This window comes from Gallinula chloropus (genome assembly GCF_964237585.1).
Source record: "Gallinula chloropus genome assembly, chromosome: 11".
In the NCBI taxonomy this organism is placed as follows: Eukaryota; Metazoa; Chordata; class Aves; order Gruiformes; family Rallidae; genus Gallinula; species Gallinula chloropus.
Window position 1 is genome coordinate 4,709,917 of NC_140096.1, and position 19,935 is coordinate 4,729,851.

Below are 19,935 nucleotides of genomic sequence, written 5' to 3' on the forward strand. Positions count from 1 at the left end.
GGTGACAGCCACACAGCCTGGAGGGAGGCCCCAGCTCTTGCATCAACATCCCAGGCACGTTCCCAAGCGGCAGTGCAGAGCCCACGGTCCCTCACAGTAAGAGAAAACCAAAGCACTAAAGCACTCAAGAAGGAATTCACAGCCCCTCGTTTTAGCTGCCTCCCCGTTCAGGGACTGGCCTCAAGCTGGGTGTCAAGCTGTCAGCTGTCCCAGACCCTGAGGTGTCACTGAGACACCCGTTCTGCTTGTGGGGGCCGTGGCTTGTGCATACGTGTGTCTCAGTGTCCTGAGTCTTATGCTCAAGAGTGAGGGATACCCACCATTTGGTCCGTGCTCCAAAATATCCAGGAGTTTCTGTAGGACATGTGGCCCTTCTCCAGAAGATGGCCCTCTGTGGGCATTGTCCTTTGCTCTTTGAAGACCTTAACAGGTTCCAGTTAAATTCCTCACCGCTGAATACCGTGGAGGAGTGCTTAGTCTGTGAAGTCAGTCAAGACCGACTGCACAGCCCTGGAATGCCAGGTGAGCTCCAGCACAGGGACCACCTGAGGAACAGGACCATGAACCACATCTGCAGCCAAACACCCATGAGAAGATTTCATTGTACCTTGTGATAAACACCGTCGTGACTGAATAGCACAAGGTATGAGGGTGTCATGTAAGGACATGGCAAACAGAGTGCAGGTATTTATTGCAGTGCTGCAACTCAGCAAGAGTCGACCCATGAAGCCTGGTGTGACCACCTCGAGTCCTTTCAGACAGAGGCAATGGGCTTGGGGGGTCACGGGCTTGCCTTCTGTTCTTCTGAGGACTGGCTGGTGTTGGGCTGGTTCTGCAACTCCTGGTTGCACAGGAGTGACGGGTACAGGGACAAGGATTGGGGTGGCTGATCCATGGAGCTGTCCATTTCTGAGGCCCCGGAGCCCACACTTGTGGGAGGAGGAGCAGGCAGCTCCAGGGCACACAGGTTTGGGGACGGTCTAGTTTTGGGACAGCTCTGAGCTGTACAGCCTGAGCTGTGCAGTTTAGTGAGAAACTGTATTGTGTGGCACCAGTTTCATATATTTTCCTATTGAGTCCTGTTATTACTGTTGTATCTGTCTGCTGTCCCAGTAAATTCTCCTTATCCCAGCCTGTGAGGTCGTGGTTCCTTTGGGTTTTTTCCCTTCCCCTTCCCTCTCCCTCTCTCACCTGTCCCGGAGTCCCTCTTCTAGAACAAGGAGCTGTGTGGTGCTCAACTCTCAGCTGGGGCAAAACCACGACACATCCAAGCTAAACCTCACCTGTCACAGCCTCATGCCGTTCCCTCAGGTTCTGTCCCTGGTCCCCAAACAGAGGAGATCGATCAGGAAGCCACAGCCCGTGATGAGGTCTCCCCTCAGCCTGCTCCTCTCCAGGCTGAACAAACCCAGGGACTTCAGCCTCTCCTTGTAAGACCTTCCTGCCCAGACCCTTCCCCATCCTTGTTGCCCTCCTCTGGACACTCTCCAATATTTTTATGTCCCTATTGTCCTGTGACACCCAAACCTGCCCCCAGCACTCGAGGTGAGGCCCCCCAGCGCAGTGCAGAGCAGGACAGGCCCCTCCCTGGACCAGCTGACCGTGCCACGCTTGATGCCCCCAGGACAGGGTTGGCCCTCCTGGCTGCCTGGGCACGCTGCTGGCTCATGGGTAGCTTGCTGTCCACCAAGACCCTCAAATCCCTCTCAGCATGGCCGGTTATGCTTCTCAAGACTCTTACAAGGACGTGGACATTGCCAAATTGAAAGGAGAGGATGATACTGTAATGGCAGATGATGTTTTGCCAGACTTCAGCACCATCAAGAAGGGATTTTGTAAGCCCAGGGAAGAGATGGTGTTAAGCGGAAAGCAGAAGACTGGTAAACAAATCATTCATCTAGCAAATGGAAGATTTGCTGTTCCAGAAATACTCTTTCATCCTTCAGATATTGGTATTGAAAAGATGGGAATTCATGAAACCATTTTTCATTCTATTCAGAATTTACCTCCAGGTCTCTCTGTAAGGGTTCTCCACCCTGAGGCAACAGCTCCTCCCAGTTTGGTGTCATCTGCAAATTTACGTAGGATACCCTCTAGTCCTGAGTCCAAGTCATTTATGAGAATGTTAAAAAGAACTGGAAACTGGAACCCTGGAGAACCCTGGGGAACCCCACTGTTGACTGGCTGCCAGCCAGAAATAACCCCATTAATCACCCTCTGGGTCCAACCTTTCAGTCAGTTTCCCACCCAATGCATTATGCCTTTGTCTAGTTGTATGCTGGACGTTTTGTCCAACAAGATGTTGTGAGACAGCATCAAAAGCCTTCTTGAAATTCAAACAAGTAATGTCAACTGGTTTCCCTTGGTCAGCTAGCTGGGTGACCTTGTCATAAAAGGGAATCAGATTGGATAGACAGGACCTTCCTCTTCTGAACCCGTGTTGGCTGTGACCAATGACTGCACTGTCCTTTAGGACCACCCCTTCGTGGGGCACCAGCCCACCACTGGGCCAAGTGTTTGTCTCTGATGGGGCCCCAGCTGTCTCTCTCCAGAGTGTCCTAGCATCCAGTGCCCTCACTGCCACCCCCAGCATGGGAGCCTCCCCCATCTTGATGTGCAGCATGACCCTTGGCACACTACCTCTGGACAAGGCCAGCATGCCAGGGAGCTCCCTGGTGAGCTGCCAGCCAGGCTCAGGAGGCCAAGCGCCGTCCTCCACACCTGCCAATGACTCACAGAGCATCCCTTCTTTCTGCTCAGTCCCACAGCCAAAGGCAAGCCCAGAGCCCCTGGAGCCTGTCTGGTACCCCTGGCCCCAGGGAAAGCCCACAGACTTCTCCCAGGCTCCAGCACATTCTTGGGAAGAACAGCAAGGAGTGTTTTACCAACACCTTCCTCTGGACAGAGCAGCCTGGAGAGTCTCCCACTGCTCCTCCTTCCCAAGAGGACTCCGACAGCTGCTTGGGGTCGCCAGGACCCTTTCCCCTCAGACCAGCAGGTCGTGCAGCAGAGCATAGAGTGGCTCTGCACTGGCATGACTCAGCTGTTCCCCCCAAAGCCCCCAGTCCTGGGATACTCCCAACCAGTCACACATCCACTGGGTGAGCAGTTTAATTAATACAGTTTCAGTGCCAGCGTGGCACCGAGCTGGGATTCACCCGCTGCTCTGCTTGGCCGCCAGCCTCTTGTCTCTCTCTTCAGCGATGGTCAGGCGGATGCCCTTCCCGCGGGGCAGGGAGATCCACGGCTTGTTGCCCTGCAGCAAGAGAGAAGCAGCCTCCTCACCTCATGAAACCCAGACAGGGCAGAGCCCTCCCCCTCGGGAGGGAAAAGCAGCACAACACAGCCCCTGCCTGGGCACTGGCACAGCAAGCTGCACAGGCCTCCATCTGCCTCTGCAGTCATGGCCATGAGGCTGAAATCACCACCTCCCAGCCTGGACAGAAGAGCCTGCTGAGGATGGCAAGATAGCAAGAGGCGCTGTGCAGGGAAGGGCCCTCTGTCAGAATAGGTGCCCAGGTCCCATCAAGATCTGAGCACTGCCCAGCAATCCACTCTCAGGTGGTCTAAAAAAAATTTGCAATGTTGCTGCTGCTTGAAAACATCCCCATTCCAAAATGTGCATGTTTTGCCTTCATGGATGAAGCAGAGCCACAAGGAGCAGAGTCCAGAACTGATGCTAGCTTCAGGTGTAGGAAGGCAGCTCCTCACAAAGACAGCGACACCTCTTTGCCTCTGCCAGCAGGCCCCAAAACCGTTAGCAGACCCACCCACCCCAGGTCCCCAGAGGCTTACTTTGCCAATGACAAAGATGTTGGAGAGCCTGGTGGCAAAGCTGTTGCCATTGGCGTCCTTCACGTGAACCACGTCGAATGAGCCAGGGTGTCTCTCCCGGTTGGTGATCACCCCAATACGGCCCAAGTTGGCGCCGCCGGTCACCATGCACAGGTTACCTGGGGTGAAAGAAGATGGGTGTGGTGAGAGCTGGCACCAGGGTGAAACCCTTCCACTTGGGATACTGGAGAAGCACCGCTGGACAACAGCAGGGACAGAGCTGCACTGACCCGCAGAGCGGCCACCAGAGCTCTCTGACCCCTACAAACATTCCCCACCGCCTCCCCAGTTGGGTCACCAATAAGGAGGCGTTCCCATACCACTCATCCTGGCACTGCTCATGGCTCTGAAACCTCCTCTCACAGCCAAGAGGCACAAATCTCTCAAAAGCCACCCAGAGCTTTCCACAGTCCCATCAGATCTGGGCTCAAGCAACCCCTTCACCAGCTCACTCCTCCTATCTGATGTCTGCTCACTCTTAGAATCACTCCATACTCCCTACTAAATGCATCCTACTACATTGGAAGAATCCCAGCTCCAGGTGAAGATGCCCCAAGGAAGGATAACCCCTTTCTGAAGGCTGCCACCACCAACTGCCTCTCTCCTTTAGAGAAAAGATGTCTGGCATTTGTCTTTAGCTTCTACACTGCTCCCCACAGTGGAGAGTACAGTGTGTCACACGGGCTGCAAGACTTACCTGTGTCAAACTTGATGAAATCTGTGATCTTGCCTGTCTCCAGGTCAATCTGGACCGTGTCATTCACCTTGATGAGGGGGTCTGGGTAGCGGATGGTGCGGGCATCATGGGTGACCAGATGAGGAATTCCCTTGGTGCCCACGAAGATCTTCCTCACCTTGCACAACTTGTACTGCAAACAAAACTCTGTTCAGCTCTGGCAGCAAGCAGCAGCGTGGGCCTGGGGACTCCTGGCCCCCTGAGAGCCGCCAGCCACAGCAGGATGCTCCAGGACTCACAGCTGGAGCCCAGGCAGCGACATCCAGCTCCCTGTCCCAGCAATGCCTCTCACAGGGCTGCTACACACAGCTACAACCCCAACAGGAAGCCCCTGCTCTCTGGGAACAGCCACCCTCCCTGGCTTCACACCCCCTATATCACCCCAGGAAAGCCTGCAGCAGAGCAGTTTGCTCTTTTAGCCTTCAAGCTTGTGGTCCCACAGCAGAGGCTGCCTTTCTTCAGGGCACAAGACAGATCTGTATCCCTCCCTCCAAGACACCCTGGTTTCCCTCCTGCCTTTTGCCCCCAGCTCCTTCACAGCCACTCTGGGACTCAGGGGTCAATGCAGGGTGGTAGCTGGAGGTAAGAGCCTATCAAGATGGGGGCACACCACAGCCAGCACCCCTCAGCACCGCTGCGAAGGGCAGAGTGCAGGCTCACAGCTCAGGCAGGCCGACATGCCGGGGCTAAGGGAACGCTCCCCCACACCAAGCGTCACAGGGCACCTCTGTAAAGCTCCACAACAAACCCAGGATGGAGTTCAAGGCTTCAGCACCACATTCTTCATCACTGGTTAGCCCCTGGAGCCCTACACTACACCACTACAAAGCCAGCTCCACCCAAACGCTCCCTGTGAAGGCAGCTCCATGGCAGGAGCAGCGATGTCATGCACCAGGCAACACACCTGCAGTCACCCAGGAGTTGCTCTCATGTCAGCCTACCCAAGGCTTTGTACCCCAATCCCCAAGGCCCTGATCTTCTCCAGGGTGTCATGGAATCAGCTCTCAGGGAAGAGAGCCAACAGGCCCTGCTCAGGAGGTGCCAGAGAGAAAACCCCACCCCAACCAAACCCAGCAGGGCCCACACTGAGGGCAAGCTGAAGCCCCTCACCTTGGCCTCTTCAGCTGTGATGCGGTGAACAGCAAAGCGGCCTTTGGTGTCGTACACCAGGCGGAAATGCTCGCCTGTCTTCTCGATGCTGATGACATCTGGTTCCAGAGAGGGAAATAAAATCACATCTGCTCTCAGCTACGTTACCCAATGCTGTAACTCAACACAAAGCTCACACCTGAAGAGACAGGGGCTGCTGAACAACGCTTCAAGCGCGACTCACAGAGTCGATTACCTCCTCCTGACCACAGGCTAACAGCTTTTACAGCACAGCTCAGCAAAACCTGCCAACACCTGAAGTCTGAACAGCAGCTTGTGCGTATTCAAGCAAGCAGTTACAGGGTACAGCTATCTGGTTTTGAATACAATGCATGAAATCTGTATGAAACAACTGCTTCTCTTTCTTTCAACCCCACCAGGAAAGCATCTTTACCCCCAGATCAGACATGCCAAACTCAAAATACATCCCCTCCCCAGTGCAGCAGAGGCGCCCGAGGTACCTGCCCCACGCCTGCCACTCACCCATGAAGCCTGCAGGGTAGGTGATGTCTGTGCGCACTTTGCCATCGATCTTAATGAACCTCTGCATGCAGATCTTCTTGACCTCGTCTCCTGTCAGGGCGTACTTCAGCCTGTTCCGCAGGAAGATGATGAGGGGAAGGCATTCCCTCAGCTTGTGAGGGCCTGTCGATGGACGGGGTGCCTGCAAACAGAAGCTCTCTACTCGGTGCTCGAGCACAACAGCAGCACTGGCTGCCCCCGAGGGAAGCGCACTACCACCCCGACAGCTCTTGCAGCACCACCCAGCCAGCCGTGTGCAGCCCAACTGCTAAGCCAGCAGCGCCAGGCTGCAGAAATCTCTCCCTGATACTCACTGCAATCCCCGTTCCCCATCCCACCATCCCGCCAGCCTCACAACACCCCGCTCCCAACACGGTACGAGCACCGACCGGCCCATCCCAGCGACAGGAGAGGCCCCAACTGGTTAAAAGGGCGGCGGCAGCTCCGCCGCTGCCACAGCCCCTGGAAGCGCCGGGAGCAGGAGGGCTGCTCGCAAAGCCCCTCGCAGCGAAGCGCCCGCTCCTGCCCCGGCCCACTGCCCCCTCCCCAGGCAGCGCGCCCCGCACGCCCCGCCTAGTGAAGACCCCCCCCGGGGGAGCCCGCAGCGAGCGGGAGCGGAACCCGCTGCGGGCAGCCCGGCCCCGCCACTCACAAAGACGCCCGTCAGCTTGTCCAGCATCCAGTGCTTGGGCGCAGCCACGCGCTTCAGGTGCTTCTTGGGGCCGCGGGCCTACGGACAGAACGGGACAGTGACGGGAGGGCCGCGGGCCGCCGCCAGGCCCGACCCGGCACCCCCCCGCCGCTCCCATGCCCCTCCGCAGCGGCGGGGACGGCTGCGGCCCGCGGCCAGCGGGGGATGGCGGCGGATGGCGGCGGGTAACAACCGCGCCGCGCCCTCACCATGGCTGCGCTCCGCCGGAAAAGGACCGCGGCTTCCGGGCCGCAGCCGATATCCGCGGGCGGGGCCTCCGCGTCGCGGGGTGACGCCTGCCGGCCCGGAGGTGCAGGCGCGGCCGGTGCCAAGCCGGCGGGGCGGGGAGCCCTGTCCCCTCCCCACTGCGAGCGGCCGTGTCCGCGCAGGCGGCCCGCGGGCAGGGTGGGCGGCGAGCAGCAGCCGATCGCTCCCGGGCCTGGCCGGTGCCGTGCGGCGCAGCCCCATCTTGCGCCTCTGCGGTTTGGGAGAGGGTGTCTGGGGTAGCGAGTCTTCCCGGGGTGGGGCTCGGAGACTCCGGGTACCCCCAGGGGTGGAGCTGGGACCCGAGGCAGCCCCCGAGCCCGGTGTGACAAGGTGACCCGCTTAATGGACGAGGGGAAGGCTGTGGATCCCCCCCATCTCCCCTCATCCAGGCTGGGGGACACTTGTAACACCCACGGTGGGGGGCAAGACGGGGGCTCAGGTGGTACCAGGACTGGTGAGGATGATAGGGGCTGGTGGCCTCAGCCAGCTGAAGGAGTGTGAGGGCACCTGCTGAGGGGGCAGTGGGGGTGTGCCCCCCAAGCCTCTGTCACACCTTGTGCACTCTTCCTGATTTGCACTGAGCTGAGCTCAGATTTTCTCTCTGGGTTCCAAGGATGACAGAGGCTTCCACCCTGTTTCCTCATCTGCATGTGGGTGGGCAACCTGCCTGGTTCTGGGTGCCGTGTCCTTACAGTGCCACCCCTGGGTACAGCGCTCCCTGGGCCTCACTAAACCCCATTTAGTGCCAAAATGTGTGACACTGGGGGTTTCCCATTGCTTTCCTAGTTGTGGTCCTGAAGCAGCTCCCACAGCTCCCAGGGGCATCAGTGCCTGGTGAGGGGACAGCACAGGGGCCCGGGCTGGGGTGGAGCGGACACTCGTCCAGCTTCTCTGGCTGAAGGATCCCCAGGGCTGACATCACCTCTGACACTGAGAGCCGGGGGCAGTGCCAGCCCCTGCCAGAGGTCTCCTCACAAGGCTGGTCTCTCCCCACCCCACTGCAGCAGGTGCCAGGGAGGGACATGAGGGTGTCATGGTTTAGTTGCAGGTGGCAGCTAAGCACAGCACGGCCCATGGCTCAGTCCTGCCCCCAGCCTGGTGGGACAGGAAGGAGAATCAGAGAAGGTAAAAAACCCTTGTGGATTGGGATGGCAGTTTAGTAGGACAGCAAAGGAAGAGGGAAATAACAATACTTACAAGAGAACATACAACTCAGGTGATGCACAATGCAACTTGCTCCCTGCCCTGAGCCCATGCCCAGCCTGTCCCTAAGCAGCAACCCCTCCTCCCAGCACACCCCCCCTTAATATACTGAGCTTGAGATATGAAAGTCCTGGGCTGTGTTTCCTCCCATCTCGTGCAAATGAACTATTCCAGCCAAAAAGCAGGACAGAGGGGCAGCAGGGAGGGAGGGGGTCAGGAGTCACTCCACGGGGACAGGGGAGCATTGTCTCCTGCTGCACTCCCCCAGTACAGGATTTCCAGCTGCTGGGATTGCCAGTGAAAAACCAGAGATCAAAGTAAAGCCAGGCCAGGCTGGGACTCGTTGTCTTGCAAATCTGACTAAAGCAACAGGAAATATTCTTTCCCCTGTGACATCTTGAAAAAGAAATAGCAAAAATGAAAGTTCCACAGGCCAGGTGAGGGAGGGGACAAAGGCAGCAGACACCAGGCTCCACCATCCATGGCACTGGCTGTGACCCCCACACACACCTTTGTACCCATCCCCTTGCTGACTACTCTGAGGGGAAGCTCCCACCCAAGGGCACACAGAGCTTCCTGAGACCTCCCAGGACAGGACCTGCCAACCCTGCCCTGCATCACCCTCCACAGTCTGAAGAGCATCTATGGGGTCTGGCCCCTCTGCACTGAATTTTGGGAGCCCACCCGCTGCCCTGGGGGGAATTACCTGTTCTGCCTTCAGTGATGGAGCTCAAAGGGACAATCACAGCTGCAGATCTTTGCTTCCCAGCACTGTTCTGACCTCTGCTGAACATGTGAAGTGCTGTGAAAAGGAGCATGGGCAGGGCACAGAGGCAGGAAAGGGCTGGAGCAGTATTTCAAGTACTTTATTTTTTTAAAAAAGAAAGAAATCCCAGTTAAAACCACAATGACTGAGCCTTTCTGTGGGTAAGAGGCACAGCCCAGACCCCAGCCAGCCCAGCACGGCTCCCTGGGTGGGCAGCTCTGAGGGTATGCTCCTGCCAGGAAGGGGCTCAGCTGGGGACAGTCCTTGGTTCTGAGCAGTCCCTCTCTTAAAAAATATTTAAAACCAGTTGTGAGAATAAACTCTGTGTTGTTAAAAAAAGGAAAGAGAAAGGAGCAAGGGAGGCTCTGGCAGCACTGGAAGCCTTGGCTAGAGGGCCCACACTCCTGCCTGGGAAGAGACAAGGTGCTCGTGGTGTGCAGCAGCTTTTCTTCTTTAAAGAGAAAAAAACTTCAACCACCCAACAGTCATTTCTTCCAAATTTTCCCCACAGCCACGAATTTCACCTTCTGCTCGTGTCTTCCCACAGGAAATGGTCCTGCAGAACCCTGGGCCTTCCTCCTCCCCTACACAACATGCTTCAGGTTCCCTGCAAACAGAGAAGGACATTCCCAGTAAGAGTTTCAGTCTAATGGAGCAGCCCAGCCAGGGACAGGGGTGCCACCCCTACAGCTGATGGGCCAGGCAGTGACACAGGTGTCCTGGGCCAGAGTGACCCTCCCCACGCAGCCAGCCCAGGGGAGCTGAGTCAGCCCGGGCTGTTCCCACCCCACCTGACATCACTCCCCCAAAGGGGCTGGTTGGGGAGGGATGCTCCTGGGTGCCTCCAGGGCAGTTGGGTTGGTGAGGTACTCTGTGTTATGGGGAGCTGGGCCAACTATCACAGAATCCCAGACTGGTCTGGGTTGGAAGGGACCCCAAGGATCACAGAGCTACAACCCCCCTGCCACAGGCAGGGACACCAACCTCCAGACCTGGAGCTACACAAGGTTGCCCAGGGCCCCATCCAACCTGGCCTTGAACAACCTGGCTCCCATCACTACCAGGACACTGCCCCACTGGTGGGAACCCAGCAACCCCTTTGGATCTGGTTTAAAGCCCTGTGGGTGAGGCCAGCTAATCCTCTTCCTAGAACCCTGCTCCCCCTGGACATTAAGCCCTTCCCACATCCTCCTGTCAGGCCTGTTGTCTTCTAAAGCCACCCATGGCCAAAGAAGCCAAAGCAGCACCAGTCTCTGGGCCATGTACTCACAGACAGGACACTTTCATTACATCCCATGTCATCTCCCAGAACTGGAGGGAGGGATAAGAAAATAACTTGTGCCCCACACCCTCCCCAAGGGCGTTGGTAGAGTCCCCACTGCTGGAGGTTTTCAAGATGTGACCAGCCAGGGTGCTAGATAATCTCATCCAGGCTCCCCTTCCCAGGGGGGGTTGGACCAGATGACTTCTCTGAAGTCCCTTACAGCAGGGGCTGCTCTGTGACTCCAGTGAGGTCCTGTGCTCCCCTGCCCAGCCAGAGGAAAGGTAACAGCACCTTTTGCTAACAGGAGCCCCCAGCTCTGAGCTGACATGACCAACACTGAGAATCCCCAGTGAAGCACAAGCCAGATGAGGTTGTACATGATGAACAGTCAAGCAAGCATGGTTCAGCTTCCAGTCAGCAAGAAAGACTCCAACAGGCCTTCCTGAAACCCCCTCAAAACCAGGCCTGGGAGCCTGGAGGAGCAGTGTTGGCTGGACAACTCACCTCTGACAGAGTTCAGAATTTCCTGAATTCGCTGTGGCTCGTTGCGGTCTGGCCTGCAGCTCGGTGTGATCTCCAGCACATAGTCAGGGCCATACTCTGTGAAGAACTGCAGGGGAGAGGAGAGTCAGCAGGGAGGGCTCTGGCTGGCTGAGACAGGTTTGTGAAAAGGCAAAACCCTACTTCTCCCCTGTGGTCACCACAGACTTGAACTGCTCTGCACATGCAGGTTTGTCTCTGCAGGGCAACACCGACCTGTGGCTTGAGACCTATGACAAACCTACTGTTATTCCACCCAAACCCAGGCCTGTTGACGTCCCTCCACCCAGCTGTACTTTAAGAGACTTTAAAAGCACCAGTGCTGGAACTGAGAGAGCTCATAGGTGCCCAGCCCCTGGCCCCAGGGCCTGCTGCCAGGCTGGTGGCCGCAAGTGTCACACCTGGGGGCTGAAGCATCAGGAAGGGCCTGGCTCTTTCCTGCCGAGTCTCTGCACACCTCAAAGAGCTTTTTGAGCAGACAGAGGACTCCCCCTCCCCATCCTCCCTGTAGTTCTCAGAGCAGAGGTTAGCAGTGCCTGAGGTCCTCTGCAGAAGATGCAGGCTGCCTCAGGTTTTGGGAACAAGCACCCACTGTGCCGCTGGGAGCCTTCCAACAGAACACTGCTGAGCAGCAAGGATGCAGCTCGGGGTAGGGAGAACGACTCAGCTGTCACACAGCGGAGAATGTCAAAGCTTTACCTCATGATCAGGGATCTCAGAGGACAGTGTTCTCCCAAGGATGACCCCAGTCAAGTATGTCCAGCAGCGAGCTGTGTTGGCAAGGTTGTAGCCTCCTGGCTCCACCAAGAACAGTGATTTTGGAGAGGGAGGAGTGGGGGAAGGGAAGAAAGAGGGAGAGGTTTTAGTGCAAGGAACAAATCACAGCCTCAGGATGTGCAGTTTACACAAATCCAGCTTATTTCACCCACTCAGGCTGTGAAGAAAAGCTGCATTTTGCACCTGCCAGCTCCACAAGGCCAGGTCTGAATGGCACCACGTGCAAGGGCAGACCTCCTGAAACCCAGCACACTCGACGTGACACAGGCCACAGCCCTCCAGCCACTGTCTCAGACCTGGCAAGAGCCCCTGGCCCCAAGCACTGGGCTCTTTCTTGGCAGCAAGGAGGGGTGTTCAAAGGTAACAGGGAGAGAGGTGCAAGGGAAGCTTCTTCCTGCCAGCCTCCAACCCATAAAACATAACACACATGTCCAGCCATCTGCTGGGCAGCTCTTCAGCACTTTCCCACTTGAGAGGATGAATGTGAAGCTCGTTACTACAGCCTGTTGCTGCTGCACAAGGGAGGTTCCATAGTCATAGAATCACAGACTGGTCTGGGTTTGGAGGGACCCCAAAGATCACAGAGCTCCAACCCCCCTGCCACAGGCAGGGACACCAACCTCCAGGCCTGGAGCTACACAAGGTTGCCCAGGGCCCCATCCAACCTGGCCCTGAACACTTCCAGGGACGGGGCACCCACCCCCTCTCTGGGCAGCCTGTCCCAGCCCCTCACCACTCTCTCTGGAAAGAACTTCCCCCTAATATCTCATCTAACCCTTCCCTCTTTCAGCTTCACTTCATCCCCCTTGTCCTGCCAGTCTCTGCCCTTTAACAAGCTGATTCCCCCCCTGTTCCTCTGCTCCCTTCAAGGACTGGAAGGCTGCAATGAGGTCCCCCCACAGCCTTTACCTTTGTAAAGAGAAGGAGACGTATTTTCCAACATTCCCTTTCTCTTTTTTGGGGGGGTGGTTTGATTCTTTTCAAGTACTGGCTCCTCCATTTTCCACTTCAAATGCTTCCACAGGCTGCAGTAGTGGGACACTTAGGTCATTTTCTGACCTAAGTTTGGGGGTTTCTGCCTGACAGGTGTCACCCCCAGCATACTCTCAGACAGGCCACACCTTCCCAAAACAAACTGTGTTAGGCACAGCAGCAGAGGTGGAAATCAGAGGTGCCATTGAGAAGCCAGGGTCAGTTCCCTGGGGTTAACAGCCTCTGCTCTTCTCCAGAGGAGCCAAGCAGCTTTTAACTCAAGATCTTAGGGTCAGGATTGAGACTTGCACCTGTCAGGATCAAGGATTTCAGGTCTGTGTGAAACCAGTACTATGCCACAGGGTGCCTGATGCTGAACCCCAGTCAGCCCAAAGCCCAGGTCACAGGAGGACAAACCAGCCTCCTGTGGGACAGCAGGACAGGTGTGCACTCACCTCCCCCCAGAATGAGGGTTGCTAGCTGCCACTGCAGGACATACTTCAGGCACTTGCCCACTCCCTCAGGTGTCATGTTGAAAGAGCACATGGGATCTCCAGCGATGGTGTCTGCCCCCAGCTGCAGCACAACCGCCTCGGGGTTGAAGGCAGCGTACACCTCCTTCAGCACGCTGCGGAGAGGAAAGCAGTGCAGTCACCTCAAGATGCTGAGCAGAGAGGGGTGCTGGTGCACAGGCCCAGTCCCTTTTTGTGACAGACTCTGTGCAGTCCCTGCTCTGTACCACACCATCCCAGCAGCCTGTGCCAGAGCACGGTGCCTTACGCTTCACAGATCTCGTAGTACTTCTCATCCTGGATGCCGTCTTGAATAGGGACATTCACGCTGTAGTAGCGACCTTTCCCCAGGCCAACATCTGTCACATCACCAGTGCCTGAGAAGCAGAAACACCCCAGGGTTAGTCAGGAGGGAAAGGGGATCAGCAGCAGGAGGAACACATGGAGTGTCTCGAAGGAGAGCAGAGCCAGCACCTCTGGCATGCTTATGGGGGTCACCTGCCATCCCCTGGAACGCAGGGCTTGGGCAGACCTGGTTCTCACCCTCTGCCCAGTCCCCATGCAGCTTTCAAGGGCTGCAGGTGGTCACCCAGCAGTGGCCCTGCCCAGGGCCTCACCCCAAAACATGTAGCTCCCCCTCTTTCCTTCTCCCAGGTAAACAGGAGAGGCAGGGAGACACCTCTGCTGGACAGAAGGGATGGGAATTGACGTTGCTCCTCAGCCAGGCAGGAGCCAAATCAGCACAAACCTTCCAAGTTCAACTTGCCTGGGAAAAATCCTGGTGAAAACTTGTGCAGAGAAACAGTCATGACTTTTGAGGTGAAACTAAAGGCATCTTCCACTCCTGTCAGAAAAGAGAAGAGAAAAAACCTTTCACACATCAGTCACATGAGAGTCTGAACACATAAGTGACCCACTCAGTAAGCACAGGGCAGCAAGCAGAGCAGAAAGGGAATGGACAAAGCAGAAAACCAGTTGTGGCTCAATAAACCCATCCTTAATCAACAGAGATACAAGCTGAACTGCAGCAAAGGTCAGAGCTGAAAGGAATTTTGCAGGTCTCTTGCTGAGGGGCACCGAATGGATCTCGATACCTCAGGGCAGTGCCCATGCCAGCAGCATGGCTTGGCCTGCAAGGCTGGGGAAGGGAGCTGGGTGGGGGTGCCTCAGCCTCTGATTAGAGCCAGAACTACTGGGCTCTCACTTTTTCTTAGTGCTGCTGCAGCCCAAACACCTTTCCCTTACAGACATTAGAATATTGGGGGTGGGGAGGGCAAGAGAAGTAATGGGAAACTTAACAGAAACCAAACATGGGTGGAAACAGAGCAAAATGAGACACCACAACATTCAGGAGAACAGGAAGAGTTAAATGGTGCTGAAAGAACATCCCTGGAGAGAGCAGTTTAGGCATGGCCAGCTCTGGCTTTAGCTTTATAGCATCAAGCCCTCGTTTAAAAGCACTTTAGGACTGAGCGCTGCCCCCCTGCACTGGTAATTAATCACTGCCAGGAGCTGCTCTGCTGGGATGGGGGACAAGAGACTGGGGGAAGTCCTTGCTGCAGAGCCACTGCCAAAGGGGGTTACCAGACTGGGAACATGCTGCTGATTGCTTTAGGTACAAAACTGCTGCCCAGACCCCCCAGAGAGGTCTGACAGGCAGCACAGGGCAAATCCATAGAGCAGGACAGGGCAGAGGTGGCTTGAGGGAGCTTAAGAGCACTGAGAGAAAGAAAAGCCACGGCTGTCGCAGCAGGTAAAGCCCTGCTGCCCCAAGAGGCCTTGAATGCTCCACTCTGCACCCCCCAGCTGTGTGGCTGTGCTGCCTGCAGCCTGTGCTGCCTGCAGCCTGTGCTGGGCCCTACCATCCCCGTGGTGCAGATCCAAGTCGATGTAAAGGACGCGGTCGAACTTCTGGCGCAGGCGCAGGATGCCCAGGACAGCATCGTTCAGGTAGCAGAACCCAGAAGCTTCATCTCTGGGAAAAAAAACATCCCTGGAGTTGAACAGGGCCAAAGCAATTGCTCCTGATCTCAAACCCTGTCTCTGCTGCATCTCCTCTCCTCTGAGGCAGAAGGACAGACCTCTAGACAGTCCTGCTTGGCTGTTCTCCTGCAAGTGCTGGACAGGCACAGGCAAGCGACTGTTCCACCCCTGCTGTCCAGGTCACAGCTCCCAGGAAGGTCCTGCTAATGAAAGGCAGGTCCAAGGCAGCTGCAACACTCTGCTGCTCTGTTCCAAAGTCTGGAAGTTAAGGCTCTGCCCAAAGCAACGCCCTCCCCTCCCAGCCAGGAGCATGCAAACAGGGTGCCCCACATGCAGTCCCTCACAGCACAGCTCCTGGTCTCAGCCAGAAACAAGCCCCAGCAGCTAAGCAGAGAACAAGAACATTTCTTACTCCCTACCCTAGAGTCACTTCAAAAACCAAGTCCCCATCACAACGTGGCCCTAGACCACATGGAGCCTCAGGTCAGCCCTGGGTAGCTGAGTTGGAACACAGCACTGTAGTCTGAGTGTCAACACCTCTGCTGCTGAGGCTCAAATGATTCCAGGATCTAGGATGTGCCTCTTGGAAATGCTTCTTGACTGTCAGGCACAGGACTCTGCTCATCTTCCCCAACACCCCCTTCCTCAGCAAGCAGCTGGGAGTGGTGAGGAGCGAGCACAGGGTGACAGAACCACACTGGCTCTCACTGCCTGCGAACGGAACAGAGCACAGATGGTTCCTGATACCTCTGTTCAGGTACAGGGATGCTGAGAACTGGGATCTCAGCAGGTATCATGGGAACCTTCCCTAATCACAGAATCACAGGGGTTGGAAGGGACCTCCAGAGCCCATGGGGTCCAACCCCCTGCCAGAGCAGGGTCCCTAGGACAGGTCACACAGGTTGGCATCCAGACAGGGCTGGAATATCTCCAGACTCCACACCCCCTGGGCAGCCTGTCCCAGGGCTCCCTCACCCTCACTGGGAAGAAGTTCTTCCATATATTGGTGTGGAACTCCCTGTGTTCCAACTTGCAGCCATTGCCCCTTGTCCTGTCCCCACAGACACTACGAAGAGGCTGCCCATGTCCCCCTGTGTCCCACCCTTCAGATATTGATAAACATTGATCAGATCCCCCCTTAGTCTTCTTCTCTCCAGGCTGAACAGCCCCAGCTCACTCAGCCTTTCCTCACAGGGGAGATGCTCCAGCCCTTAATCATTTCTGTAGCCTCCTCTGGACTCTCTCCAGGAGATCCCCGTCCCTTTTATCCCAGGGAGCCCAGAACTGGACACAACACTCCAGGTGGGGCCTGACCAGGGCAGAGCAGAGGGGGAAGATCACCTCCCTTGACCTGCTGGCCACACTCCTCCTGATGCCCTCCAGGCTCCCATTGTCTCTCTCAGCCCCCAGGGCACACTGCTGGCTCATGGCCACCCTGTCATCAACCAGGACCCCCAGGTCCTTCTCCACAGAGCTGTTCTCCAGCAGGTCACCCCCAGCCTGTACTGTTACAAGCAGTTATTCCTTCCCAGGTGCCAGACTCTCCACTTGCTTTTACCAAACCTCACCTGGTTTCTCCCTGCCCAGCTCTCCAGCCTGTCCAGACCTCACTGAGCAGCAGCACAGTGTTCCTGCCTGGCAGCCACTCCTCCCAGCTTTTTTCTTTTCTTTAATTAAGATGACACATCCCACTCCTTCCCAGCCCACAAGGAAGCACAGGGAACGATACCATGTCTCAGGCACTCCCTCCATGCTGTAACACACCATCTCCTTCAAGCTGGAGGCCAGGCAGAGCAGGACACCAGCTCCAACAGAGGCTGACCAGCATGGGAGCTGCAGCTCAAGGCCAGTGCTTGGGATTTCCTGCCCCTCAGGACTCACACAGCAGAGCTCAGACTGTCACTCCTGGAAGGATGGGCTGGGCTGGGTCAAGAAAAGGCACCAACTCAGGACCTCTGCCCCAAAGCCATAGCAGTGAACTGGGAGCTTCAAAAGCCCCAGTTGGCAGTGGCTACCACCCAGACCTTTATGCCCTCAGAAAGTAACAAAGCCACAAGACAGCAGATCTCTTCTGACAGAAGGACATGCCTTTTGCTAGGACACACAGACACCAGGCACCTGTCAGTTTGGCCACATCTTCAACGCTAGACTGGCCCCTACCACGGCTGCTGCCTGCTCCATAGCATCCCATACCACCTCACCAGGGCACCAGGAAAGCTCCTTTGGGATCAGTAACTATTAAATTACTTCTTTTAAGACTATTTACTTCTCAGAACAGTGACAACAGCACAGCTCAGTGGCAACAACACTGCTGAGATTTCTTCTGCCACAGGGATTTAACAAACTGCTGATCAAGGTAAGAAAGCATAGATTTTTAAGCAGCATCTCTCCTGCAAGGAGCAGGAGGGCTCAGCTCTGAAATCTCTCCTCTCCCAGTAAGCCACAGCTGAACCCACTTCAGCTCAGTGCTGAACAGGAAAGGGGCCCTGGTTGCCATCTGGAGTTACACCTACCCTGTTACACCGGTGTCTCTGCCAGGTCAGAAGAGTCAGGGGAGCAAGAGAAGCAGCCTGCAAGCTCACCTGTGAGTCCTTAGGGTCAGACAGGTGGTTTGTGGTAACTCTTGGATCCCAGGGAAATAGAAAGTCACTGCAAAGGTCAGTTAGCTGGGGACAGGGAAGGAGACTGTCCTGTCTGCACTGGCAGGTGGGCTTCATGTTTTGGGAGATGAGGTCCCAAGTTAAAATACAACACACACCCAGGGAGAACAGGGAAGCCAGGGGAAGGAATGATTTTACCTCTACAGAATCACAGGATTCAGGTGATTCAATTTGTACATCCTCCCCTGTTGTTCTGGATGGTCATTAACATTACAGCTCAGAGCAAAGAGCCACCCACAGAGCAGGAGGAGAAACAGGGGTCAGTCCTGCACCTCTCTTTCCAATCCCTTATTAAGAAACAAAGAAAGGCACACAAACCAGTGTAGCCAACCTTGCCACGTTCCCATTCCCTTCCAAGCTGGGAGCAGCTCCAGTTGTTTGCCTCTCCACAACCCTTCTCCATGGACTGTGCAAAATCAACTCTCACTTCAGCTCCCAGAGATGACCAAGTACCAGCAGGTGGTGGGACACCTCTGAGTCTATCTGCACCAGACCTGCACCACAGTTACTGGGCAGTAACCAGGCAGCTCTCAGGCCTCTGCCCTACACTCTGTTTCTTCCCTGGCTACCTCCTGCTTTCTCTTACCCCTCTCACCCTCTTCCAGCTGAATCGCTGCACCCCGAGGCTCGGCAGAGAAGCTGAGAGCTGGGAGGTGGGGGGTTCAGACACCCAGTAGAGGAAACACAAGGGAAGAGATTTGTTTTCTTACTTCTTTGCATGGTGCCACCCTCCAGGCCAGTTAATTGCTACCTTGCACTTGCCATCCAGCAGGCACTGGGCTGCGGTGATGGTGGCTCCTCCCACGGCTGCCGCGTACTCAAAGATCCCTTGGGTAGCTGGGCAGTCATAACCTGCAGGTGAGAGGCCGTGGGTCAGACACACAGGCTGGGGGGCTGAGGCTCTGCAGGGAGCACCCTGCCCTTGTCCTGAGCTTTCTCTTTCCTTAAGTGCAGCCCAAGAGCACCCAGAGGTGCCTCTGACCTCTGGAGCTGTTGGAGCGGGTCCAGAGGAAGCCACAACGGTGATCAGAGGGCTGGAGCACTCCCCTGTGAGGACAGGCTGGGAGAGGTGGGGGTGTCCAGCTTGGAGAAGGCCTTCTAGCACCTTCCAGTACCTGAAGGGCCTACAGGAAAGCTGGGGAGGGACTTACAAGGGCAGGTAAGGACAGGACAAGAGGTAATGGCTGCAAACAGAAGAGGCTATAGGCTGGACAGGAGGAATTCTTCACTGTGAGCACAGTGAGACCCTGGAACAGGCTGCCTGGGGAGGCTGTGGATGTTCCCTCCCCAGAAGAGTTCAAGGCCAGGCTGGATTTGAGCAAACTGCTCTGGTGGGAGGTGTCCTTGTCCACAGCAGGGGTGTTGGAACAAGAGGACCTCAAAGATCCCTTCCAACCCAGCCCAATCTGTGGTGCTGTGATCCCTGCCAGGACCTGTGAAGAGAGGAACCTGTGCTGCAGCAGCTGGTCTGTGGGGGACCCACACTGGAGCAGCCTGTCCCTGGAGGTCTGCACCCTAAGGGACCCAAGCTGGAGGAGTTCCCACAGAACTGCAGCCCAAGGGAAGGGCTCAGGTTAGAGAAGCTGGTGGAGGACTGACTCCTATCAGGAGGTCTCCACGCTGCAGGAGGGGAAGAGTGTGAGGAGGAAGGTGCAACAGAGAGAATCTTACAAACTGACCACAACTCCCACTCCCCATCCCCTTGCACCACTTGAGAGAGGCAGGCACCTGGCAGCCCACCAAGGTTAACCCACCACAAAAATCAACAATCAAAACGTTTCCTTGCACTCAGATCATCCACAGATGGGTCCTGAACCACACTCTAACCTGTGTGCTTGGGCAGCCCTACCAATCTGGCAAAACCACTCTTAGTTCTGTGGCTACTTGCCCAGGAAGCCCTGACATGGTCACTGCTGGATACCAGACACCCACAAAGGGGCCAGGCCTTGGTACACTGCAGGTCTGGAGCTACAACAGCATCTTCACCCTCTCTGGAGCAGCTGTTCTCCAGCAAGGGGTGACCACAGGGCTGCTCCTCTGCCCCTACACGTATCAGCTG

The 19,935-nt window shown here is 56.2% G+C and overlaps 2 protein-coding genes across 2 annotated transcripts in view; both read right to left on the reverse strand.

The window, feature by feature from the left end:
* Positions 1-3,095: 3,095 nt before the first annotated feature.
* On the reverse strand, positions 3,096-7,163 carry RPS4X (ribosomal protein S4 X-linked). The gene is made up of 7 exons (XM_084268965.1): positions 7,142-7,163; positions 6,894-6,971; positions 6,203-6,383; positions 5,681-5,778; positions 4,532-4,703; positions 3,796-3,953; positions 3,096-3,256 (listed from the first exon to the last, which is right to left on the reverse strand). The coding sequence occupies exons 1-7, from the start codon at positions 7,142-7,144 to the stop codon at positions 3,155-3,157; spliced, it is 792 nt and encodes a 263-aa protein (XP_084125091.1). The 5' UTR covers positions 7,145-7,163; the 3' UTR covers positions 3,096-3,154.
* Positions 7,164-9,253: 2,090 nt separating this feature from the next.
* Positions 9,254-19,935, reverse strand: part of PHKA1 (phosphorylase kinase regulatory subunit alpha 1) — a 39,035-nt gene continuing 28,353 nt past the window's right edge. Inside the window, exons 35-42 of the mRNA XM_084269370.1 lie at positions 18,587-18,728; positions 15,096-15,208; positions 14,000-14,077; positions 13,502-13,610; positions 13,177-13,349; positions 11,672-11,766; positions 10,937-11,042; positions 9,254-9,775 (exon numbers count right to left, since the gene is read on the reverse strand). Coding sequence (XP_084125496.1) covers positions 9,753-9,775; positions 10,937-11,042; positions 11,672-11,766; positions 13,177-13,349; positions 13,502-13,610; positions 14,000-14,077; positions 15,096-15,208; positions 18,587-18,728 — 839 coding nt within the window. The 3' untranslated portion in view covers positions 9,254-9,752. The remainder of the gene's footprint in view (positions 9,776-10,936; positions 11,043-11,671; positions 11,767-13,176; positions 13,350-13,501; positions 13,611-13,999; positions 14,078-15,095; positions 15,209-18,586; positions 18,729-19,935) is intronic.